This window comes from Rattus rattus, chromosome 5 (genome assembly GCF_011064425.1).
Source record: "Rattus rattus isolate New Zealand chromosome 5, Rrattus_CSIRO_v1, whole genome shotgun sequence".
Lineage (NCBI taxonomy): Eukaryota > Metazoa > Chordata > Mammalia > Rodentia > Muridae > Rattus > Rattus rattus.
Window position 1 is genome coordinate 6293178 of NC_046158.1, and position 25955 is coordinate 6319132.

The 25955-nt window shown below is 42.4% G+C and overlaps 2 protein-coding genes across 5 annotated transcripts in view; one reads left to right on the forward strand and one right to left on the reverse strand.

Annotated features, from left to right (window-relative positions):
• The window catches only part of Carf (calcium responsive transcription factor), a 45828-nt gene extending 44856 nt beyond the window's left edge, over window positions 1–972 (reverse strand). Inside the window, exon 1 of the mRNA XM_032901808.1 lies at window positions 754–972. Within this exon, the coding sequence (XP_032757699.1) occupies window positions 754–965 (212 nt within the window). The 5' untranslated portion in view covers window positions 966–972. The remainder of the gene's footprint in view (window positions 1–753) is intronic.
• Wdr12 (WD repeat domain 12) lies at window positions 819–21053 on the forward strand. 4 transcript variants are annotated; one of them, XM_032902888.1, is made up of 14 exons: window positions 819–918; window positions 1334–1555; window positions 4115–4209; window positions 8076–8170; window positions 9833–9939; window positions 11141–11256; window positions 12053–12207; window positions 13440–13485; window positions 14304–14389; window positions 15548–15688; window positions 15797–15902; window positions 16028–16160; window positions 18428–18500; window positions 20522–20621. In XM_032902888.1, exons 2-14 carry the CDS (start codon window positions 1515–1517, stop codon window positions 20597–20599), a joined length of 1272 nt encoding a protein of 423 aa, XP_032758779.1. In that variant the 5' UTR covers window positions 819–918; window positions 1334–1514; the 3' UTR covers window positions 20600–20621. The 4 variants fall into 4 exon arrangements, with proteins under 4 accessions (XP_032758779.1, XP_032758781.1, XP_032758783.1 ...); XM_032902890.1 differs by lacking the exon at window positions 819–918 and adding an exon at window positions 938–1054 and having other exon boundaries at window positions 20522–21053; XM_032902892.1 differs by lacking the exon at window positions 819–918 and adding an exon at window positions 1061–1081 and having other exon boundaries at window positions 20522–21053.
• The last annotated feature ends 4902 nt before the right edge of the window (window positions 21054–25955 follow it).

A 25955-nucleotide genomic window follows, 5' to 3' on the forward strand; every position in this document is an offset into this window, starting at 1 on the left:
CATACTGCTAAGCCCACACATTTTGCAATCCAGTTCTGCCTGACTGTAATTTGCTGCCTCAGAGGGAGGAGTGTGTTCCTGTACCCCATCCCCAGAGGTTTCCAGGCGACTGCCTTAAAAAAGTGACTTTGGGATCTTAAGAGTAATAGCCCCCATCTATTCTCCACTCAGAAAAATAACTGGAGTAATAATCGAGACCATTGAGACCGAGACAAGCCTTTGAGTGACTTCAGGATTAAAAAAAGAAAAAAGAAAAAGTCTGAAAGCAGGGGAGAAGGTGCAGAGGAAGCTTTTCTAAACATCAGACTCAGACAGGAGGGGAGAGGCCGCTCTCGGGCCCTGGACTCGGGTGCTCCGCGGCGGTGGTGCGCTCTTTGGCTCCGCACCCTCTGCGGGACAGACACCTCGCCTCCCCCTGCGGCAGCCTGCCTTCTCCCGGCCGCGGGCCCCCTCCCGGGCCCACGGAGACAGAGCCGCCGTGGAGGCGGGCGAGGGCGCAGGGACAGCGCGCAGCAGCGTCCGGCGACGGCCGGGGGCGGGGGCCGGCGGTTGCTCCCAGCCCGGGAGGGTCAGGAGGTGACGGGAGGAGGAGGGAGGAAGAAGGGAGGTTGGGAGGGAGCGTCCGGTCTGTGGGCGCGGACAGCTCTGCCAGACCTCTGGCTCCCCCAACCCTGCCGCCGCAGTGAGCCCCACAACGCGAGAGGGGAGTCCGCCGTAGCAGAAGGGAGAAAATTCAAAACGAGACTACTCAACCTCGTCTTGGCTCCGAGGCCCCGCCGTGGAGACCACCACAATGCGCAGGCGCAACCCTCCGGGAGGCGCAGCGCAGGCTCATCAGATTGGACCCGTCTCGGCCACCGTCGCCCAGTTCCCTTCCGATTCCTTTTCCCTTCTCGTGTTTCCGCTCTGAAGTCTGAGGTAAGAACACATGGTCTCAGCTCAATCTGGCTGTTGGAACGATTCATAGAAAACGAACTGGTGGAGCCTTTGTCACTCAGATTAAAGAAGCAGGAAGTGTAATATCTGCCCAGAGAAGGGAGTTTTAAAAGCGGATGTAAGAACCTAAGAGCGATGTGGCAAAGTAAATAAAACCTACAACTCCCAGTGTTCAGAGGGTCTGAAACGCGCTTCCTTCTGGGGTTTGTAGTATCTGAGCGCTGAGTCTAAAGTGTCTGGGTCTAACGACACCCTTAAAAATTAGGTTCAAGGTAGTTCTTTTATTTTTCTAATCGCTTATGGATCTAGATAAATAGTAAGAAATATGAAAGTATTAAGGGGACTGGATGCTTTTAAGACTGCTTTACTAATCGATGTTTCCTAAATCTCGGAATAGGTATTTGATGTGTGCGGGCTGGGCACCGGTGGAAATAGAACCTCGTGGTATGGTCTGTAGAAACCCCAGGAAGATAACTGAAGCCTGTCTTCTACTGCGCTCGAGGTGCAGTCTACCTTAGCGCTACTTGATTAACGGCGCATACATTTTTGTGGAGAAGCCTCATTGTATACTTTCTGCCATGGCACAACTCCAGGCACGTTTCTACACGGAGAACAAGAAGTAAGTAAGGGTTCCATCTTCTGTCCCTGTCTTCCCCAAGCCGATCTCGTTTGAAGACTCCTTCGATTTGGACCTTGTAGCCCCGGGTAATCCTTGCTGTTTTGACTAGGAATATACATTTTAAAGAAGAAACGGACAAGACTTTAGTAAATCAAAGCCGAAAGAACTTTAATAATAATCATTAGGCTTGAATGAAACGGATTTGATGCAAATAAGATAAGCTGACTGCTGGACAGAAAAAAATAAAAGGCTTCATTCGCCCTCCTATTCACGTGCCCCACGCTTCTGTCTTGTCTCATTTGGAAGCGGTGGTCACGTCATCTTGAATCTTTTTTTACTCACTGTCGTGAGCAGTCTTTAGTCCAGAAAATGCTCACACAGACTTGCCTACAGGCCACTCTCACGGAATTTCCTCTTTTCAGATAACCTTGTTTTCTATCTAGTTGATAAAACTATATGTGTGTTCTTGTGTGTCTATATATAAATAAGTTATATAGAGACAACTTTGCTGGTGATACATATATATAATATGGGGCTCAGGTATATCACAATAGAGTTGTATAACATCCACAGAATTCATTTTAGAAAAAACTTCACCACCACCACCCCATTTTTGTTATTGTTTTTAAATGACAAATTCTTTTTTTTTTTTAAGATTTATTAATTTTATGTATACACTGTAGCTGTCTTCAGACACACCAGAAGAGGGCATCAGACCCCATTACAGATGGTTGTGAGCCACCATGTGGTTGCTAGGAATTGAACTCAGGACCTGGAAGAGCAGTCAGTGCTCTTAACCACTGAGCCATCTTTCCAGCCCCATTGTGGTTTTTGGGTTTGTTTGTTTTGTTTTTGAAGACAGAGTTTCTCTATGTAGCCCTGTCTGTCCTAGAACTATTCACTCCAATTGGCTCTGCCTCCTGAATGCTGGGATTAAAGGCATTCGCCACCACTGGCCACCACTGCCTGACTCTAACTTGCCCGTTCTTTTTTTTTTTTTTTTTTTTCTTATAAAGGGCATTTAATGGGGGGTTTTGCCAGTTCTTTAGTTGACACTTCATCCCTTAAATACTCCTCACCCAAGTCAACTACTTATCTACTTACCATCTATTTGTAGAATTGCCTATTCTGGACATTTTTATAATGAAATTATACAAAATGTATGGTCTTTTGTGGATGTCATCTTTGTTTACCGTGTTTTTCTTTTTTTTTTTTTTAGTTTATTTGTGAGACAATATCATCATACTTTATTTTATGGCCAAATTGTATGGTTCAGTTTCTCTTATTGTCCAGTTAAACTTTCAGTATTTTAGCTGTTGTGAATAGTAAATGTGTAAGCATTAATATACAATTTTTATGTGAACGTGTGTAGCCCTGGCTGGCCTGGATCTCACTGTGTAGCCAAAGCTGGCCTCAGACCCATAGATCCTCATGCCTTCGCCTTCCAAATGCTAGTATTAAAAGACCCATGCCACTATGCACAGTGAACATGTGTTTTCTTTGTTCGATGGTATGTATGTAAAAGTGTGGTTCTTTGGTCAAAGAGTGTAAGTCCACATTTAACTTTTAAAGAAACTGGCTCAGAATTTTCCAAAGTAACTACTGTTTTACATCATCGCCAGCACTGATGAAGATTCTTCGTCTCTGTATCTTCACCAACACTTATGGCTGTCAAGTGATACGGATTGTGCTTGGTCCTGTTATGGCTCTTTCTCTGGAAAACTATTCAAATTCCTTGCCTGTGGTTTTTTTGTTTTGTTTTGTTTTTTTGTTTTTTTTTTTTTTTTGGTTTTGTTTTTTTTTTAAAAAGACTTTTTATTACTGAACTGTAAATTTCTTTATATATGTGGATATAAGTTCCTTACTAGATGAATGGTTTTTTTCTCTTTGGGATTTCTGTTTCTGGTCATATTCTTCTGATCCAGTCTGTTACACAGCTATAAAGATCTCAGTAAGCACAGTACTGCTATTATACCTTAACTTGGACTGCTTTAGTGGTTCCTTGTGGCCTACACTAAGAATTAAAAAGTATTTCATAGTATACAGGATGGAAAGCACTCCATGTCTTTAGTCTCATCTCCTCTGGTCTGCTGTCGTTGGTTTCCCACGTTCTCCTCCAGGCTACCCTTCCCTTACCTGGCCAGAGTCACTTCTTGTAGCTGTGGCTTAAGAATGATCTTTTTTGTGTCCTTTTGGATCCTGAGCTTCCACCCCTTTTCTCTGGTTGAAGTGACTTATCTTTATCACCTCATCATTTAAGATACTGTGTACACACTCCTTATTCTCTTAAGAATAAAGACTTGCCTAGCTGTGGTGGCACATGCCTTTAATTCCAGCACTCAAGCACACTGACCTTTGTGATTTCCAGGCCAGCCTGGTCTACAGAGCAAGTTCCTGGACAGCCAGGGCTCTACAGATAAATAAAGACATCTTACATCATTTTGTTTATGCCATGTAGCATATGTCTTGCATGAACCCAGTAAAAAGTTACTGAATGAATATAGGCAGAATTGCCAAAATATGTGTAGGCATAATATAACATCTCATTTCCTTTTATAGATACGCAGTAGATGATGTTCCTTTCTCAATCCCTGCCACCTCAGAAGTTGCTGACCTTAGTAATATTATCAATAAATTGCTGGAGACCAAAAATGGTGAGTATATATTCTTTGAGAAGTTAAGCTTAGCATCAACAGCTACACTTCAATAGGGTTTGGTTTAGTTTGGTTTAGTTTGGTTTGGTTTGGTTTTTCAATGCAGTAGCCTGTGTATTTCTTCTGTGTGGCCTTGGTTGTCCTAGAGCTTCCTCTGTAGGCCAGGTTGGCCTTGAATTCACAAAGATCCTCCTGTCTCTGCCTCCTGAGTGATGAGATCAAAGGTAGACACCACTCAGCTTTAAATGTGTGTGGGGGGATTGTTTTTGTTTATTTTATGTACATAAGTGCACTGTCACTGTCTTCATGCACACAGAAGAGGGCATCAGATCTCATTACAGATGGTTGTGAGCCACCATGTGGTTTGAAAGAGCAGTCAGTGTTCTTAACCACTGAGCCATCTCTCCAGCCCCACTTTTTTGTTGTTGTTCCATTTTTGGTATTTAGTGCATGACTTTTAAAACAAAATATATCAGTTGTAACATACAGATTTTTCTGGTGGAAGCTTTGGGGAAAAAGTCTTCTGAAAAAACTTCCTGCTTAAATAATTTACCTCATTTGTAATTTAGGAGTAGGAATTTTATTCTATGCTAGGTATGGTAACCAAAGGATTGTGCTTATGCCAAATGAAACAAGGACCTTGACGATTAAACTCCATTATTGCTAAAGGTGTACAAAAGCAAATGACAGTTATTTTAACATTTATTTTATGCAATAACAAAATGTCACTATAAATATTGGTGGGTTTTGTTAAAAATTACCTAAAAAAGGCTGGGTGTGATGGCAGCCAAGCAGGCTTTAATCCCAGGGCTCGAGAAGTAGAGGCAGATGGATCCCTGTGAATTCGAGGTCAGCCTGGTCTACAAAGTGAGTCCAGGACATCCAGGGCTCTGTTACACAGAGAAAAACAGTTTCGAAAAAAAAAAAACCAGCAACAAAACAGAATTACCAAAAATTAATGGGTATAATCAAATTTCATAAACATGTAGGGAATTGAAAATTATATAAAAAACAGAAGTTACTCATGTGCCAGTGTTTCTAATGCTGTGAAGCTCTTTTACATTTCTCCTAATGGAAGCACCGGATAGGTAAGAGATATAACTGATCACCAGCTGCGGTGAGCACCGGGTAGGTGAGAGATATAACTGATACACCAGCTGCGGTGAGCCCCCGACACATGTACAGCAAAGAAGATGCACCTAACCCTCAAGAGACTGGAGGGAGGCCCCAGGGAGTTTAGCGGTCTGGTGGGGGTGCATGGGTGGGTCGGTTGGGGACACCCTTGTGGAGACAGGGTGTCGAAGGAGGAGGTTTGGGATGTGGAACTGTCAGGGGTGGACCAAGAGGGGAATAAAATCAGGAGTGTAAAGATAAATTTTTTAAAAAATAATTATAACTGAAGTAACTGGAGTTTTCCTTCTGTGTCAAGTAGTATCATGGTTTTTTCTTAAGCGTGAGATAGTGCTGTTGGTTTGTTTGCTTCTTTTTTTAATTGAGACAAGGACTCACTATGTAGCCCTGGCTGTCCTTGTTCTCACCATGTAGACACAGGCTGGACTCAAACTCAGTGAAAGACCCTGCTGCTTGTGCGTGTCCGAGTGCTGGGATTAAAGGCATGTACCACCATAACTTGAGATAATGCTTTTATATTTATAGGTCTGTATTTGTTTGTCAAGGGATGAGTGGGGCCTGCAGTCTATTTATTGCTAAGAAGCTGCAATTTTTTTTCATTCGGAGAGGCATAGTATTTTCAAGATGTTCTCTTTACTTTCATTTTATATATCTTGAGATTCTGATGTGTATTTATCTTATTTGTGATTTTATAGAAATAACTGGTGCCAATGCTCTTAGGCTGCAAATGATTAGGGTTTCAAAATATCAAGATATACGCCATTAGTTGATAAATTACTGCTAATATTTGTGGAAATATTACATATTAAATTACTAACTGCCAAATTCAATAATAGATGTAAGTAGTGATTATCAGTAATTGTTACAGCCATTAAATAGGCTAATAGTAGACGGGGAACATTATGATGGATACAGCCAGATTGACCCTGAAGGTGTATTTCAGCAACTTTAAAAAAATCCATAACTGAGGGCTGGGGAGATAGGTCAGTGAGCAAAGTGCTTATGTGCAAGCTTGGAGACCAACGTTGAGACTCCAGCCTCCACATACAGGATAGGCTGGTGTGGTAACCTGCCTTTGATCTCAGCACTCAGAGATGGGAGTCTCCAGAGCAAGCTGGCCAGCCTGTCCAGTGAAGCATCAGGCTGTGTGTTTAACAAGACCTTGCCTTAAGGTGACAAGTGAGCTAGGAAGATATCAACATCAGTCTTGAACTTCCACACTCATGCACCCATGTGCACCCACATACATGAGAAAAAGAACTAGTAATGGATCCATGTTGCTGTGGTACAGTAGGAGATAATTCAGTTCTCCCTATGTAACTTTCCAAGTGTACAAGATATGGTGTAGTACAGGATATGGTAGGGGACAGAGGAACGGATTAAAAGATACTTTGTTGCTCTCTGACATAGCTCAGATAGCCAAAGTCACTCATTGTCCAGTGGGGCTTGCCTGATGACCTCAGTTTAATCCTCACATCCCAATAAAAGTGGAGAGCGTCAAAGTGGTCTTCTGACCTCCACATGGGTGCCATGGCACAAACACCCATCATACATACCCAAGATAACAATAAAAAATATACTTAAAAAGTAAAAAAATGTAATTATCCAAGCCCAGAATGTAAGCGATGAAAGATAACTGGCCCACTTTCCTCAGTGAAGGAATGACAAGAAAAACGGGGCAGGGAGTGTAAAGACTGAAAGCTGCACACTCATCAGTCGGGTGCTGGCCTTTAAAAGCCTACTCTAAAACAGGAGTGGCTGGACACGAGGGCACACACCTTCAGTTCTACCTCTATAGGCTGAGACAGTGAGATGGCATGTTCAAGGCTAGCCTGGGCTGGGTAATGAGTTTGAAGCCAGTGTGTGCTACACAGTAGGAAGTTAAGTTAGTAAAAACTACATGAAGAGTGACTACTTGATAGTAACGTAGTTGTATTTTAATATTGTGTTAAGTTTTTGTATTTTAGAAATCTATAATGAAACCATTAGCAAGCGGGACAGTATAGAACTGATTGTTCAGGGGTTGTTTGGTATTGGAATAGAATATGGATGTTCACTGTTATTTATACCTCTGTGAATATTCTGAATTTCTGTAGAACAAGTTTTTTAAAAATTAGGTAACGGTCGGGTTGTAGTGGTAAACACCTTTAATCCCAGCACTCAGGTAGCAGAGGCAGGAGGATCACTGTGAGTTCTTGGCCAGCTTGTCTACAGATCAAGTTCCAGGACAGCCAGGAAATGGGCCACAGGTGTTCTTTGGCTGCTGTCTAGCCTGTTGCCTTCTTGTGGTGTACTCAGCAAGCCAGTCTTTTAAAACAAAAAGAAGTGTGCTTAGTAGGGTATTGTTAGTTTAGTGGTGAAACTTGTGCCTAGCATGCATACAGCCTGCATTCAGCCCCTAAATAATTACAAAATAACTAAATAAGTATAAAATCTAGAATAACCCCACAGAACAAAGTATGTTGGTTCTTTCAAATTCATGTAGCTGGGTGGCATAGGGTGCACACCTTTGATCCCAGCACTCAGGAGACAGGGCCAGGTGGTCAGGTGGACATCTCTGAGTTCCCAGACAGAGACTCTGGCTCAGCCTAAAGGCGGGCAGTCAGTATGTTGGCGTGTAACATCTGTCTGATGGCCCATGAGACGTTGTGGAGCCACAGTGAGTGCTGTGCACTTGATTGCTTAGGGTTGTCATACATGCGACGCTGATGGTAGAGACCCTCGCTCTCTTTCAGAGCTCCACAAACATGTCGAGTTTGATTTCCTCATCAAGGGCCAGTTTCTTCGAATGCCCTTGGTCAAACACATGGAACTGGAGGACATTTCATCGGTAAGTCTAATACTGCTTCTGTTTGATTTAACACACTACAAAATGAGTGAATCTTCATAGAATCAGTTTAAATGGTTTTCAACATGTAAGAATCTTAGAAAACACTTTAAATTTTTCATTTATTTTATGGTATGTGTAGCTGCCACAGCCTGCACATGAAGGTAAAGAGACAATTAGTAGGACTCAGTTCTCTCTTGGGAGTCCCAGGGATTGAACTCAGGACCTCCAGCTTACTAGTGAGCGCTTTTGTCCACTCCCCAGAACTTTGAATTTATGTTTCTATATAGTCATCTTGTAGACCCCCTCTAAGAGTATTTTATTCAAGAAATGCAAATGAGTTGAAATAGTCTTTAAATTTGTAAAAGCCTGAGTAAGAGGGAGAATAAGTATATGAGTATTACTGAGCAGGAATACAATCTTTTTTTCTTTTTAAAGAATATCATGGGCTGGAGAGATGGCTCAGTGGTTAAGAGCACCCGACTACTCTTCCAGAGGTCGTGAGTTCAATTCCCAGCAACCACATGGTGGCTCACAACCATCTGTAAAGAGATCCGGTGCCCTCTTCTGGTGTGTCTGAAGACAGCTACAGTGTACTTATATATAATAAATGAATAAATCTTTAAAAAAAAAAAAAAGAATATCATTAGGAACTGGGCAGATGACTCAGTGGTTAAGAGCCCTTGCCTACTCTTCCACAGGTTCTGGTTTAGTTCCCAGCACCCACATTGTAGCTAACAGTTGTCAGTAGCAGTCCCAAGGGATCTGACTCTCTTCCGGCCTTCTTGGATACTGTCTGCACGTGGTAGACATACATGCAAACAAAACACCCATAATGCAAAATAACTAAAATCTAAACCGAAAAGAGTACAGCCACGAGTAATGGTACAGTCCCAGCACTCAGGAGGCAGAGGTAGGCAGGTCTCTGTATGCTCGCTCAGGACCAACCAGGTTATATAGTGAGACTCTGGGGAAAAAGAGGGGGAATATTTGGAGCCAGCATGATGGCTACCAAGCCTGATGACCTGAGTTCATGTCTAGGACCCATGTGGTAGAAGGAGAGACCCAACTCCTACAAGCTGTCCTCTGACCTCCACTATGGAATGCATGGGTGTGTGCAAACACACAAAATAGATAAATAAAATCATTTAGAATATAATTTGTAATTGTCTATAGAGTTTGTGGTTCTTAAAATATTATAGAATATATATATAAGAGCAAACAGCATTTTAGCCATTCTTTGGGTGTGCAGTGTTCAGGAAAGGCTATTTTATATCTTGGTCTGCATACCAAGCTGGCCTTGAACTCCTGAGTGCTGGGACTAAGAACTAAGGGTGTGTTCCATCACACCCAGCTGTAATGTAAGTTTTCGAAGGCCACTAACTTTTATATTCTTAGCTTAATGAGAGACCAAAAAGGGGGGGGGAAATTGGTGTTTTGAGACAGGATTTCTCTGTGTAGCCCTGACTGTCCTGGGACTCACTCTGTGGACCAGGCTGGCTTTGAACTCAGAGATCCGTCTGCCTTTGCCTCCTGAGTACTAAGATCTAGGGGCACAACACTACACCTAGCTGAAATCTTAACTTTTAATGGCTCCCAAATTTTCTGTCTTCAAGGTAAGATTTTAAAACTGTTCTGATTTATTTTCTCTCACTCTGTGACTAGGAAGAGGTTGTGGAACTAGAATATGTGGAAAAATACACCGCACCCCAGCCAGAGCAATGTATGTTCCACGATGACTGGATCAGCTCAATTAAAGGGGCAGAAGAATGGTATGCCATGGGAGTGCTTTTGTCTTATGTACCTCCTTCGGTCTTTGCTGCCATCCACGGTGTGACTATTTCTCTCTGGTCCTTTGTCTCACAAGAATAAGTTTGTGTTGTGTATATTGGGGCCATACCAAGCAGGCTTTTTGCAGCCAGTATATTCAAGAAAGCAAGTGTTTACATAGGTTTCATTGTTTCAAAATGTCGTAGGGAAGTCAGCCATCATTGATATTTAAGGCCAGAGATATCTTCATGGAGAGAAAAATTAATGTTTATGGCTATGCCTGCCTGCTGCCACGAAGATGCACACTACTGTAGAGCTAACGTGGGCAGCCTGGGGTCAGAGAGGCGTGAGTGCAAATCTTACAGCAGATACCCACGGCTGACCGTCATCCTAACTGATAGCTTACTTCTGTCCCGCCTTTATTAGTAGGTATCTTGCTTGTCAAGTGTATGTCGGTCATGCTCGTGCCATCGTGCACGTGTATAATCAGATAATGTGGTAGTCGGAAAACAGCTATCAGGTTGGCCTCACCCTCCACCTTTACCTGCTTTCTGGGCACTGAACTCAGGTCCCTGGGTTTGCAGCCAGTGCTTACTGCATAGCCATCTTGGAACTCCCTGTGTAGACCAGGCTGGCCTCCAGCTCAGAGAACTCCTCCTGCTTCTGCCTTCCAAGTGTTAGAATTAAAGTTGTAGGCCTGGCTTGTCTTGTCTTGTTATGATTTTTCCGGTTTGGTGTGGTGTGGTGTGGTGTGGTGTGTGGTGTGGTGTGGTGTGGTGTGGTTTGGTTTGGTTTGGTTTGGTTGTGTGTATTGTGTACCTAGTTTTGTCTGTCTGTCTATCTGTCTGTGTGATGTTGGAGGCTTCTGCTTGCTGGGCAAGTATTCCACCACTGAGCTACGTCCCCATCCATGTTTTTCTCTCTAGTAGTTTTCAGTGATTAATTCAGGATTGCTAGGCTTTGTAAGCAGTTTGCATTGCATTGGTGAAATTTACAGTATTTACAGCAACGGAGGTGAAATAACATATTTTTAATGTAAAAATAGTATAACATCTGACCTATTGCTTTGCTTTGAAATCTTATTCTAAAAAAGAAGAGATTGCTGCCCAAAGTTTACTTTGTTATTGCCATAGAAAAAAATGATTTTCAGAGCTTCAAAGGTCTTTATTTTTTGTATTTTATAGCATTTTTCCCTCATTGTAGGATACTGTCTGGTTCTTATGATAAGACTTCTCGAATCTGGTCCTTGGAAGGAAAGTCAATAATGACAATTGTGGGACATACAGATGTTGTGAAAGATGTGGCTTGGGTGAAAAAAGGTAGGATTCTACTTAAGAGGAATTTAAGAGTTTAAAATTGAACTAATTTTATTGTAGCAAGAGTGATTGGGTGAGAAATGCTTGAGGCCTCAGTTGCTAAGAGGTCTTTCAGAAATATGATATCCAAGAAGGAAAGGATTATAAATTTTAAGATTTACTTGTTTAATTTTATGTGTCTGAGTATTTGCTGCATTTGATACATGTGTATCATGTGCATGCCTGGTGTCACAGATAGTTGTGAGCTCCATGCATGTGCAGGAATTAAACCTGGGTCCTTTAGAGAAGCAGCAGTGCTCTTAACCACTGAGCCATTATATTTTTACAATTCATAGATTGCTGTTTGTTTTCCCGAGGTTCTGGGGATTGAACCCAGGGTTTCGTGCACGTTGGACATGCACTTTGCCACTGAGCTACAAATAGTTCCCAATCTATGTTTGTGCAAGTAAATCTTTACCAAAACGATCAGTGTACACTTTCAAGTCACTGAGTGTACTGAACACATGTTTCCTGTTTTACAGCATCCTCTTGTTTTTTGGAGGGGTGGGATGGTCACAGGTTCTCATTGTATAGCTGGCCCAGGACTTGCTTTACAGCCTTTACCCTTCTGCCTCAGCCTCCTGAGGGCCAGGATTACATGCACACTACTAGGCCTGATTAAGAATTTTCCCTTTTTACCCTGTCTGCTCTGTTTTAAAAGCAGTCATCTGATTACTATTAAAACATTCACAAAATGCTGAGTGACAGAGAATAAGACGCAGTTGAGATTCTGTACTAACTTGCTTTCTTTTTGTTTTAGACAGTCTGTCCTGCCTACTCCTGACGGCCTCGATGGACCAGACTATTCTCTTATGGGAGTGGAACATAGAGAGGAACAAAGTGAAGGCTCTTCACTGCTGCAGAGGGCACGCCGGGAGTGTGGACGCCATAGCTGTTGATAGCTCGGGAACTAAAGTAAGCAGCCGCTGTGCACCTGTGCTCATCCTAGTGCTGTCTAACTCGCGCGCCAATCGAGCTAAAGAGGCTCAGATTTTAGACCAAAGCAGATAGTCATGGAGTAAGAAAGTAGATTTACTTGATTTACTTCTTCAGTCAGTGTATCTGTCTTTATTATAGGAATTATATTTTAATAATTGAATTAAAAGAAAGAGAAATCAAGTAAACTTATCCCTTAGTTTTGTTTTGTTCTGGAATTCTCCCCATGTAGTCCAGTCTGGCCGTAGGTCCCTGCTGATCATCCTGCTTCAGCCTTCTGAGCACTGGGATCACAGGCATGAGCCACCATGCCCAGTCTAGCTATTCCTTATGATCACAATGGTAACAGTCCTCATACAAACCAGAGGGCAGCATCTGCAGTGACTATGGAGGGCTGCGAACCCTCTTAGCATTTGAAAGTTCCCGATGCTTCATTAGAGAATTCCAGACTTAAGAGTGTTCTGCAGTGTTTGATGCACTCAGAGATAAAAATTTATGGTTTATTTTGATGTTATTTGTTGAATGCAGATTTAGATGAATTTATATTTCTTATGTTTTGGCTAGGAAGTTAGGAGACCTTATTTTTGCTTATATATAGACAGAAACTCATCTTCAACTTCTTAAAGCTTAAAAGAAAATTTGATTGTGGTAGCCAAAGAAAGAATCAACAGGCCAGAACACGAGGGTGAAGGTGCGTTTGGGCCTCAAAACATCTGGAACAGAGGCTAAATGTAGCTGGCATACCCAGCCTTCTTTCTCTGTGTCCCTAAGACACTTTTCTTCATTTTGAACTTTATACTGGTTTTCTCTACATGGAAATACTTCATAGTTTTTAGATACTGTAACATTTGTCCCTTGGGGGGAAAAATCTTTGTTTTCTGTAGGGAAATTAATTAATTAAATTAAAAGTTAATTAATTAATCATTTCTCACGATTAGTTTGCTCTAGACTCCGAACAGACCTATTAATGTGCTGTACATCAGTTGCACTTTGATCTCAGCAGCTGTGCAGGCCTCAGGGCCACAGAACAATGTTCCCGTGGAGATTGAGGCCGCAGCTTCCAGAGGAGTAGGAGGCCATGTGTGCGATTATCTAGGAGAGATTTCAGAGCCTGTGTTCAGAGAGATGAAGCAAGCAGAACAACTTTGAAAGTAAAAGTGGGAGCAGGGGGATAATTCATTGCTCACACTTTCTCCTTCCTGTGTATTTAGTTCTGCAGTGGCTCCTGGGATAAGATGCTGAAGATCTGGTCTACAGGTATAAATCTTTATTTATTTATATATATAATTTGACTTATTAATGATGTTTCTAGAATTTCAGTGAGGGACTTTTATAGTTCATACGTGCTGTAAAAATAGGCCATTGTGCTTTAGTATGTACAAAGCACAATAGTATGGTTGAATTTCTCTTTTAAGTTTTTTGTTTCTTTTTTTTTTAAACCCTACCACCTTTTTATTTGACAGTCAATGAATTGCTACATATATGACAAATATATCTTAGCTCTCAGAATGCAATTACTAAAAATCTGTACATTGTTGAATAACATTAGCTCATATTAATTCTTTTTAAAATGATTTTCAAGTAGCTGGCTCCAGCACTGGTCTCTGGGCTCTAGCTGTGAAGCAGGTGTCTTTACTTAAACAGTCAATGAGAGTAGACACCTGGGTTTACCTCATTTCCTGCGTGGTATAAATACAATATGGCCATAACTTAATCTGAATTGAGTGGGAAACCGTTTTTCCTACTTAGGACCATACAGGCAGAATACGATTCAAACTGGTTAGTTTTGAGTTTAAGCACTTCTCCGTGTTTGATTGCCAATCCAGGTAATAGCTTTGTTTTTGCTGATTCTAGGGGTTGAGTCTAGGACGCATTCTGGTCAGGTGCTTTAGCACTGACCTACAATCCCCAGTGATCAGATAGTATTTTATACACCGTTTTATGTTAACCAAAACAAGGAGTATGTACCGCCTAATAAGTGAAAAAGAGAGCTGCATGCCCAGAAAGTCAGACAGCCTTCCAGTTTGCCATTGACACTAAATTGTCAATATTAAATATTACTCTCTATGATGCAGTCCCTACAGATGAGGAAGATGAAATACAAGAACCCACAAATCGACCAAGAAAGAAGCAGAAAACAGAACAATTGGGACTGACAAGAGTAGGTTTTCATTTATTCTGGGAGGGATTGTTTTCCAAGTCAGGGTTCTCTATGCAGCCCTGGCTTCCTCTGCGTTCACTTTGTAGACTAGGCTGTCCTCGGACTCACAGAGATCCACCTGCCTCACCCTCTCAGTCCTGAGATTAGGCATGTGGTTTTTCTGTTTTGTTTTAATTAAAATAGGATCACATCATTTTCTCCCTTCCCTATCCACACAACAGTTCATGACATGGTAAACCCGAGTTCTACAGAGAACAGGAATGAAGCTATTTCGACTTTGTAATAAGATGGCTTTTAATCTTAAGGTGGAGCCAGGCTGGCCTATGAGGACATCAGGTCACCTGGGGCCAGAGTTACAGGTAGTTGTGGGCAGCCTGGCTGGGGTTTGGGAACCAAAGCTGGGTCTCTTGGAAGAACAGCAACTGCTCTTAATTGCCGAGGCAAACCTCCAGCCCTAAACCAATGATTTTTACTTTTTGCTTTTACAAAAAGTGGGGATTTAACTGAGCCAAGGTATATGTATGGAAGGCAGAGGATAACTTGTGCTTTCCTTCCATGATACGGGTTTTGGAGATTGAATTTAGGTCATCAGGCTTGGGGCAAGAACTCTTGCCCTATCAACCATCCCTCCGGCCTCCTGACTTATACTGTTTAGTTTTTAAAAGCATTTTACTATTTGTGTCTTGAGAGAGAGAGAGAGAGAGAGAGAGAGAGAGAGAGAGAGAGAGAGAGAGAGAGAGAGAGAGAGAGAGAAAGCGCACATGTGTGATGGTCAGAGGAGAACTTTGGGGAGTTATTTCTCCTTCCATCTGGGTTCCTGGATTAAACTCAGGCCATCAGCCTTGGCACCGTCACCCACTGAGTCATATTTTCTGACCCCTTCATATATAAAATAAAGGCACAAATAGTGATGTTGGGGGAGAACTGTGAAAAACAAAGTCAGCCACTGGACAAAAACGATCTGTCGTATGTTCTTTGGACATTAACATCTACTCATCTACTCTTTTATTTTGCAGGGTATCATTCATTATGTATGTAGCCTTGGCTGGCCTGGAACTCAAGAGTTCTGCCTACCTCTTCCTCCTGAATTGATGTTCACCACCACACCTGACCCTAAAATCAGTTATTCTGTACTGAAAATGTTTTTCTCATTTCTAGACACCCTTGGTGACCCTCTCTGGCCACACAGAAGCAATTTCCTCAGTACTCTGGTCGGATGCTGACGAAGTCTGCAGTGCCTCTTGGGATCACACAGTCAGAGTGTGGGACGTTGAGTCTGGAGGCCTTAAGTCAACTCTGGTAAGACTTAATTTTGGTGTTCCTCTAATTAGCCATCTTTTTGGAAACACGTGTAAAAGTGGGTACTTTTAGCCACTGTGGCTCAGTGCTCTTTCTCTTTATTTTCAGACAGGAAATAAGGTGTTTAATTGTATTTCCTATTCTCCCCTCTGTAAACGTTTGGCGTCTGGAAGCACAGACAGGCACATTAGGCTGTGGGATCCCCGAACTAAAGGTATGTTGTATCCAATGGGAAATGGTGAAAAAAAAAATCAAAAAGACAAGTTTCTACAAATATTCTTTAAGTACGTTCTGCTTTTCTTTCCTAAAATTGATTGCATTTTCTTTTTCTTGGTTTAGATGGCTCTTTGGTGTCACTGTCCCTCACCTCACACACAGGCTGGGTAACATCAGTGAAGTGGTCACCTACCCATGATCAGCAGCTGATCTCAGGCTCTTTAGATAACATGGTGAAGCTATGGGATACGAGAAGGTAAGTGCTGGGCTGGAAGCCTGGTTTCGTTAGTAGTTGAGAGCACTTGCTACTCTTGCAGATGGGGTTCCTGTCACACACATCTGACAGCTTACAACCACCTCAAGTCCAGCTCCAAGGGAACCTGATGCCTCTGGCCTGCTCAGCCAAATGCACTCATATCTACATACTCCCACACAGATACATAAATACACATAACTAGAAAAATCAATCTTAAAAAATTAAAAGTAGGGGTTGGGGATTTAGCTCAGTGGTAGAGCGCTTGCCTAGCAAACACAAGGCCCTGGGTTCTGTCCCCAGCTCCGAAAAAAAGAAAAAAAAATTAAAAGTAAAATCTGATTATGATCTGCAAAACAAATATCAATTACCATTACATAGAGAGAATGAGCTAATTATTCAAATGCATATACTACTCAATATGACAAATACTTATACTTACAAAGTTTCAGAATTGGTCTGGAGGGACAGCTCAATAAAATGTTTGCCTTGAACACACAAGTGCCCTGGAACCCAAATGAGAAGCAAACTGTGGTAGGTGTACTTGTAATCTTAGCAATGGGAGACGAAACAGGAGCCCCTGCAGACGGCCAGCCCAGCCTACTTGGGGTGTCTCAGGCTAGTAAGAGAGCTTGTCTATAGCACTTGAGGGATGATACCCAGGCTTGCCCTCTTACATACATGTATATGTACACAGTATATATACAAAGCCCAGGAACAAAGGATTTTACTCGTGTTGTTTTTCTTGCTTATTTTTACCTCTCTTTTTAAAAAAGCCACATAACTTACAAAACATTTCTCTGACCTTTTAATAAAGCAGAAGAAAAGGTTTGATTACCCAGAACTTTCATATAAATTGTTAATGAAAGATGTAAAAAAATACATCTCTTCAAAGGTCATTAATGCTAAAGACCTCTCTTGGTCACACAGGCTATGCTGTGTGATATAGTGCATATAGAATGTCTAAGTTAAAGCCCACCTATAACTTAAGAGTTGGAAGGGGTGACATTAACTGTGTACCATTTAGGTGGCTCTTACGATGTGCCGTCTAACACCTATGCTGTCGTAGAAGGCTTAGGCATCTTAGTTGACGTTTGACATGGTGATTAACAGCTCTTGAATACCACTAGGTCTTACCAACAAAGCTGAGCGGAGTGAAGCTGCACTTTGGCGAGGGCTTCTCTTTGTAGGTGTTGCAGAGGAAATCACACATTTGGAAGATGTGTGTGTGTGTGTGTGTGTGTGTGTGTGTGTGTGTGTGTGTGTGTGTGGGTGGCAGAGAGCACACCAGATAAGGTGGGAAGAATCATGGCACACTGGTAAATTAGCAAACACACCAGTGGAGTAAAGGGGGAGGGGCAGACCATGAGAGAGAACGATTACATCAAGCAGGACTTGGCAAGACCAAGAGTAGAAGCTGAAAGACTATTGTTACTCAAGAGATGGCTCATGGGATCATAGAGTGTAGTAGTAGCATTAGAGCTAAGTGATTTTGTTCAAGCTATATTTTGAATTTAGGTCTTTGGCAAGATTAATTTTTTGTATTAAATGTGGAGCTAGGAATCAAATACTGCTTACATTTTCTGCTTGAGTGACTGGTATATGGTACTGTGATAAGAAGTGGGAAATGTGGGGCGTGAGAGTGATTCAGTGTTAAGAGCACCGGCTGCTCCTGCAAAAGACCTGGGTTCAGCTCTCGGCACCCACATGCTACCTCACACCATCCACTTCCAAGGGATCCAAATCTGGAACTCTGGCCTCTGCAGGCACTGCATGAAGATGTGGTGCACAGATATACATGCAGGCAAAACACCCACCAACAAACTAAAATTATTTTTTTAGAGAAATTAGCTTTTCAGGGAAATTAAAGAGTTTTGATTTGGTTGTGTTTATTGACCATCCAACAATTTTTTATATACGTGTGTGTGTGTGTGTGTGTGTGTGTGTGTGTGTGTGTGTGTGTGTGTGTGTGTGTACACATACACATATATACATATACACACATCAAACTCAAGGAAAAGGTTTGGCTTAGGAATATAAATGTAGGAGTTATTATACAAATGGCCAGACAAAGGAGATAGATATATATATATAATAAGTACAAAAGTATGAAAATGGGCCTTACTGTGAATAAATTTCTGTAGTTGGATAGCCTTTTTCTTGAGTGTTGTAATACATCTGGAGTAACCCAGTGGAGTTTGGAGAAAAATGTGAGTATTCATGTCTGTGGTAAAACGGTGACTCGGGTAACATGTCTGCTCTCACCCTAGTTGTAAGGCTCCTCTCTACGATCTAGCTGCACATGAAGACAAAGTTCTAAGTGTGGACTGGACAGACACAGGGGTAAGAAGTTACAAATTACTTGGTGAAGAAAGAAAAGGGGTGAACCCGATGTTTAAAATTAGCAGGGGTTTTTGTTTTGTTTTGTTTTTTCAAAACACGGTCTCAGTCTGTAGCCCTGGCTGTCCTGGAACTTGATGTATAAATCCAGCTGGCCCAGAATTCAGAGATCTCTTCCTGTTTCCTGTCACCACTGCCCAACTTAAAAGTTATCTGTTTTAATATTTCTGATTTTTTTATATCCCAGACCAAAAAACAATGTGCTCTTTAATAACTTAAAGAGTATTAAAAATTGGAAAGAAAAAACATGTATTTTTTCCTTCACAAATATCATTTTGCTTTTTTTGGCATTCCAGAGAACTCCAGGGCTCTAACTGCTAGGCAAGTTCTCTCCCAATTGGTTATATAGCAACCCTATTTCCTTTCCTTTAATAGCAGGGTCTCATGGAGCTAGCAGGTCGTCTTTGAGTTTGCTGTATGGCTGAGGATGACCTTGAACTAACTCATCTCCATCTCCAGTGCTGGGGTTATAGGCATGCACCAGTACACTAGTCAGTCCCCTTTTCTCATTTTTTCTTATTCTGAGATAGGATGGTACTAAGTTACCCAAGCTATCTTGAAGTTTATGCTAACACAGACAGACCTTAAACTTGTGATCCTCTCAGCTTTAGTAGCTGGTATTACAGCCTGTGTTGGCCCCAGTATCTCACAAATATATTCATAAGACATTATTTACAAATCCCATTCAGTCCATAAATTCACTACTTCAGACTAATGGTATCACAGTTTTTTGGGTTTTTGTTGATTCTTTGAGGGGGAGCCGTGGTTTTGCTCTGTAGCCCTTGCTGGCCTCAAGCTCACAGCAGCCTCCACTGTCAGCCTCCTCCGTGCTGGGATTGCAGGTGTCGCTATTATAATGGTCAGGTATATTTTACATTATAAATATGGATTATATTTTACAATCATTTTAATGTGCATATGTAAGCTATTGTCCAAGCATTCTTTCCAAATGTAGGTCCTAGAGCTACTGGACAATTTTCATATACATTTGCCTGCAAATGATATACTATCTTTTAAAGACTTGGTTATTTTCTGGGTGTGGTAGCTCACACCTGTAACCCCAGTTCTAGGAAGATTGCTGCAAGTTTAAGGCCAGCTTATGCTATAGTGTGAATGAATACTTGTCTTTAGAAAACATCTCTTTCCTGGATCAGAAGCATTGGATCAGAAGCATCTCAGATTTTTGGAATATGTGCACATTTATGAGATATTTTAGAGTGCAACCCAAATCTAAATGTAAACATCCCTTTTGCTTCTTTGGTATCTTCTGCACATTGTCTGAAGGTGATCTTATAAAAGACTCTGTGTGTGCCTGACTTTTGACTGTGACCTGTCATAGCAAGTCAGGTGAGAGGTTATATACTTGTGGCATCATGTCAACACTCAAAAACCTTCAGATTCTAGCGCTTTGTGACTTTTTCTGGTTGGGTTTTGCTTTTGCTGTTGGCTGTTGGCCAAGAGCCTCACCTGTGCTCAGCTCTACCCGTGAGCTACATTCCAACCTCCAGTGAAGAATTTGGGACTGAGGGTGCTCAACTTATAGTAGAGACGTTTGTTCTAATTGTCCCCTTAAATCCTGTTTTGAGCTGGTCTGTTTTACATACATACATCACTTATATGTACATATGACATACATACATACGTTATTTATGTGTATATATAACATGAAAGGAGAACCAAGACTGTTGGGAAGGGAGGGAGAGAAGCATGGGAGGTCAAAGTGTAGGATATACACACTCTGTGAAGACTGCATTAACTGTGTGGCTGTTCATGCCTTTAATCCTAGTACTAGGGAAGCAGAGGGTGACAGATCTCAGAGCTTGAAGCCAGCCTAGGTACAGAGTTCTAGAACAGTCAAGGCTACAAAGAGAAACCGTCTTCAAAAACAAAAAAGCAGTCATATTTAATCGTGTCTGGATACTGTGTATTTGTATTTACTTTTCTCTCTCTCTCTTTTTACACAGCTACTTCTGAGTGGAGGAGCAGACAATAAATTGTATTCCTACAGATATTCCCCTACCACTTCCCATGTGGGGGCTTGAAAATGAATGGCTGATAAGAGACTTTCTTGTTGCGTTTTGTTTTAATTCTTAGTGTCTCACTGTTGTGTTATAAACTGTGAATGGAATGGGAAAGAGCGTTTGGAATGTAGCTCAGCTGGTAGAGTGCTTGCCTGAGATTGCAGAGCCCTGTGCTCTCCAGCACTGCGCAAGAGCAGTGGGCATGGCGGTGCATTCCTGTAATCCCAGGCCCTGAAAGGTTGGAAACAGAGTCAGAAGTTCAAGGCCACCCTCAGTGAGGCAGCCAGCTTCAGTCACTCGACTCTGTCTCAGGAAGAAAGAAATCCGTGGATAATCTCTGATACCATTGTCAATGCAGGGACAGGAAGCAGCCGTTTAAACTTGGATAACAGTTCATCGTTCATAATAGCTACATTTTACTATGTTTGTCCTCCATGTTTATAAAATACAATAAATGTGTGGCCTGAATTCTCCACCCCATGCAGACTCCTAAAACTTGAGTTTCAGAATCACCTTTTAAAGGGATATTTTACAAGTATAGTAGCTTTTTTAAATTTCTTGGCTTTTTAGTTAGCTGTTTGAAGGCAAGCATCTAGGAGAGAATTACAGTGCTATAGGAGCCAGGCGTCACGGCACACACGTATAACCCTAGCATTTAAGTAGAAGCAGGTGGCTTAGGGTGTGAGCTAGGACTGGCTTCATAACTAGTTCAAATCAGGATCAGGATGAGACTCAGTCTCAGAAGAAATAAAGACAATGAAAACTTACAGGAGGGTCATTAAAATGGCTCAGAGGGGAAAGATGCTGCCAGTTCTGATAAACTGAGTTCAGTTCTCAGGTCTGAAAGAATCAACTCCTGCAAGCTGTCCTTTGGCCTCACACACATGCTATGGCACACACACAACTAACCTGTAAATAAATTTAAAAAAAAAGTTAATGAAAGAATGGGAAAAACAGTCACCTAACATTAAAAAGCAAATGGTTAAAAAAACAAACCTTCCCCTGAAAAGGCCGGGCTGGAGGCGGCTCAGCAGGTAAGAGTGCTTGCTGCACCTGCAAAGGACCTGGATTTCATTTCCTGCATCCATGCGGCCGCTCCCAACTATCTGTAAGTCTGTTTCCTGGGCACCAGACACCAGTGGTGCACACACATGCATGCAGGCACTCTGAAGAGCAAAGGTGAGAGGCCCACGTATCAAGACAAGAAAAGGACGAGGCATCCAGAATTGGCCCTTTGCCTAGTCTTAGTCTCGATCCCAGTTCCACAGCAACCTTGCTTCTGCTCAGACTGTGTGTGCAAGGCAGAGGCCAGGTATCGTAGCAAGGATTGTATTAAGCCATTTAACCTGCCAAACTCAGTCCATAAAAAATAAGAGGCCAACACAAGTCTGAAAGACCTAACCTTCTTTTAATGTGCCTTTTCTTTGAAAATTTTCTTCCTTTCCCTGGTCCCTTTACTTCCTGCGGAAACCTGGGCTCTTACTGCGTTCACTTCTGTGAGTCTCCTCTGTCTGAGGCTCACCTGGAGCTGCCTGCTTCCCTGGGGTACGTTGGAGTAGAGGGATTATGTAGGCTCTTTTGTAGGAATGGAGTCTGTAACTATGTTGAGGCCAGATATACTTAACCAATGTCTATTAGTGTTTACAATAAACATCCTAAATTTAAATTTAGGCTTAGAGGATAATTTAGTGATACTATTAGTTACCATGTTTGAGGCCTTGTGTTAAATATGTGTGCTTATACACACCCACATTTAGGCTGAATATACCTAATTAACTCAATTAAAGGGAAAAACTGAATTACTAAACTCCAGAATGTTCTTAGGGATAAGAGGGAAAAAGCACAAAGTGTAGGAGGCAGGCATTAGAATTTAGCCACCCTAGTGTCCCAAGTGCAGAGAAAGAAGTAGGAGGTGGTAAGAAGGTGTAAACAGCAGTGGGAGGTAAATTAGCTGTGGCGAATCCCGTGTGAGGCAGCTGAGCCTCACCTGCACAGGTGAGGGTGCACAGGTGAGCGTGCAGGCTGTTTCCTAGTGAGGGAGGCACAGGAAGATCCTAGGTAGCAGCTTGAAAGGAAGTGCACTTCATACACCAGCAAAGTTTACTTCCTCTGAAGTCTTTAGATTCCTAGAAGGAATGGTATTTATCATGGCAAATATGAAAAGGAAACCTTGCCTTACCTGGAGAAGGCGCAGAGGAAGCAAGGCGCTTAAAGTTTTTATGTAAAACACAAAATCCCCCTCTTTGGAATTCGAATTCCACTTCGATCTTATCAACTATGCTTAGCTATACATCTATGCCTTCTAGGTGCTAGGAAACCATCAATGTTCGATGTACACATAATTATACAATTAACCCTTTGTGTTGGTGAGTGCTTGTGATAAGATTCTATGACCAAAGCAACTTATAAAACATTTTAATTTGGGACTCAGAACCATCTGTAACTGCAGTTCCAGGTGCTTTGGTGACAGTTTCTGATTTGATGCATATACATAAACAGACATAGTCATTTAAAACAAATATTTTAAAAAGTAAAGATCATGTTGGGCATGGTGTCCAGTGCCTTTAATCCAGCACTCAGGAGGCCAAGGCAAGTAGATCCCTGAGCTTGGGCCACCATGGTCTACAGAGTGACTTCCTGGTCAGGGTGTTACATAGTGAGACCTTGTCTTAAGTTAAAAGAAGCAGGGGGGTGGGGAGCCCTACTCCCAGTTTTGATCTCATTGTGGAACCCCACACCCCAAGTCATTCTTACTTTCTAAAAATCTATAATGAAGGACATTTTTAAGTATAAAGTTTTATGTTCGTGGAAAAGTGGCAACTGTATATACTTAATTCAGTCTTCTCATGTAAACATTTTAGGAGTGTTAAATCCTTTATTTTGTTGTTTTCTGGTTTTTGTTTTTCCCAGTTTTCTCTGTGTAGCTCTTGCTATATAGATCTGGCTGACCTTGAACTCACAGATCTCTACCTGCCTCTGCCTCTTGAGTACTGGGATCAAAGGTGTACACCACCATGCCCAACTCTGCCTTACTTTTTTTTTTTTTTTTTTTTTTTTTTTTTTTTTTTGGAGCTGGGGACCCGAACCCAGGGCCTTGTGCTTCCCTAGGCAAGCGCTCTACCACTGAGCTAAATCCCAACCCCGCCTTTTACTCATTTCTTAAGGCACTAGTAAAAGCCATTTAAAGACCTTGATCAACCCTGTATAAATAGGAATATCCTGAGGAAATCCTGATCACTGCCCAGAAGTATCATTAGTTCAGCATGGTTTGCCAAGAGACATTTCTACACTCGGTGGTGCTGACTTCCTGCTGTGTTCCTTGGCTGTTTCAGGTAGAGCAGGAAAAGGTAACTTGTCTCCTGAATTCAGTTCTAACTGTTGGAGGAAGCATTACTTAAAATAGTCCAAGGAACAAACACACCCCTGACATGGCAATACCCTAAACATACCACTGTAATGGTCATACCTTAAACATACCATTGTAATGATAAGACCGTAAAAGTGGTTTTGGAGTCATTTGTCCCTTGGGGGAGGGGTGTCTAATTCTGTTTAGGTATTATGTGTCAGCTGGCCACTAGGCCTTTTTGTTACAGTCATTGATAGAATAGACATTGATTAGGGATCTAAGTTTGCACTGGACACAGTTCTAGGAGACAAGGCTGCAGAAATGCATAAGGATAGAACAGCAAAGCATCTAATGGAGGAAAACTGGGATAAACATGGTGCTAGTGTTGTGTGACTTCCTAGGGAGATGTAAACAGCATCTATTCACGGTAGACCAGGCACTGACAGTGGACCAAAGCAGTGAGTTTAGCAGGTAACTTTCTAGATGCATAGGTGAGGGTAACTTACAGGATCATGAATGATACAATGATAGTCACCAAAAAGTGCACCTCAACACAGTGACAACTCAAAAGTTACATTCCTAGAGCTGCCTGCTCACTGGCTGCAGCCACACTCAACACTCTTCTCAGAAGCAACGGTTTGGCTTCCCTAACTTTGGATCTTTCAGGAGCCTCTTGAGTCTTGTGAGACTATTTTCCAGAAAGGAATGTTTGGATTCTGAAGAAACAGATAGCTGGTTAGGAGGCATCCCAGACAATACTGAGAGTTTTCTGACGAACTCTTGCCTTGCCCTCCCCAACAATGGGATGGACATATACCTAAGGCAAAGCAAGGGGAGCTTAGTTGCCATGCAGGCTTAACAGTTCAAACACGGAAGGAGGAATTGAGATTCATGATGGCAACAGAATGTCAGCTAGGAGGCTACAGCCCTGTGCCTTCAGCAGGCTGCAGGTGCCTGTGAGAAGCTGCAAATGTTAGGACTTTGCTCTGAACACCCCTGAGAGAGCAGTGTTGCAGGTGGAACACTAGTTAAGCTTTGGGGTGCCAACCTTGGGTCTGAGTGTGCAGACAGGCAGAGGCTGGAGTCTGTTCTGCTCAGAACTTGGAGGCTGAAGACAGCTGAATGAATTCCCATCTGCAGCCATAGCGTGGAATCCCAAGGCTCAGACAGGAAGGAGGCAGCTTGCAGCTACAGGTCAAGTCCTGGAGGCTGGAGCATCATGAACCTCCCAAGGGTCGATCCCTTTGAAGACAGTATTCTTTCTCCAGGAACATCTAGAGCTGGCTGAGCCAGCCTGAGTCCAGCCTTTCTCTGAGAGCAATCTGCCAAAACTGAAGAAGCCCTTGCCAGCTCTGCTCTATAGAGCCAGGCGGGCCCCAGTTGGCAGAATCTGTGTGCATACAGCCACGCTTAGTGACCCAGCCCTTTAATTCCAACACTCCTGAAGACCGAGTCTGGTCTGCAGAGTGAGTTTCCAGCATAGCCAGAACTAAATGGTGAGACCTTGTCTCAGGAAAACAACAACAAACACCCAAACTTTTAAAATGGGTCAATCAGGGAAGAGCTGTGCAAGTGTTAAAACCTGGAGCTGGAGGGGAGCTATCTAATACATTCTCAACCAGGTCAGTGGGTTGCTTTCTAACCCTGTCCAGTAGGGAAGTAGGTTCTGAACTGGTTATAGGGCACCCAGAAGTTTCTGTCAGCTTCCGGCTGTTGTGGAGGGAGGACGGAGGGATATTCCAGTCATCCTACTGGAGCTGCTGCAGCTGTCTGTCAGGGACTTTGCAGCTTCCATCCCAGAAGCCCTTAACACAAGGTCAACAGCTTGGACTGCAGCTCGCTCTTGCCTTGGTTGTACTAAGGGGTCCTCCACATCAGTTTTTGCCTGGCTTTAGTCTTTTTCATTTTGCTCACCTGTTGCTTTGCTGACAGCTAGACTCATTCAGTAGATTGCTGTGATTGCCACTAACTCCTTGCCCTGGGCTCCGGGCTGTTTAAAAGCTCTCTGGAGTCTTAGAAAGAGCTGGGGCC

Coding starts and splice junctions, on each gene's coding strand:
- Wdr12 (XM_032902888.1), top strand. CDS start 1,515: ATGGCACAACTCCAGGCACGTTTCTACACGGAGAACAAGAA. Junction 4,210..8,075: donor ATTGCTGGAGACCAAAAATG/GTGAGTATATAT, acceptor GCTCTCTTTCAG/AGCTCCACAAACATGTCGAG. Junction 14,390..15,547: donor AACAATTGGGACTGACAAGA/GTAGGTTTTCAT, acceptor TCTCATTTCTAG/ACACCCTTGGTGACCCTCTC.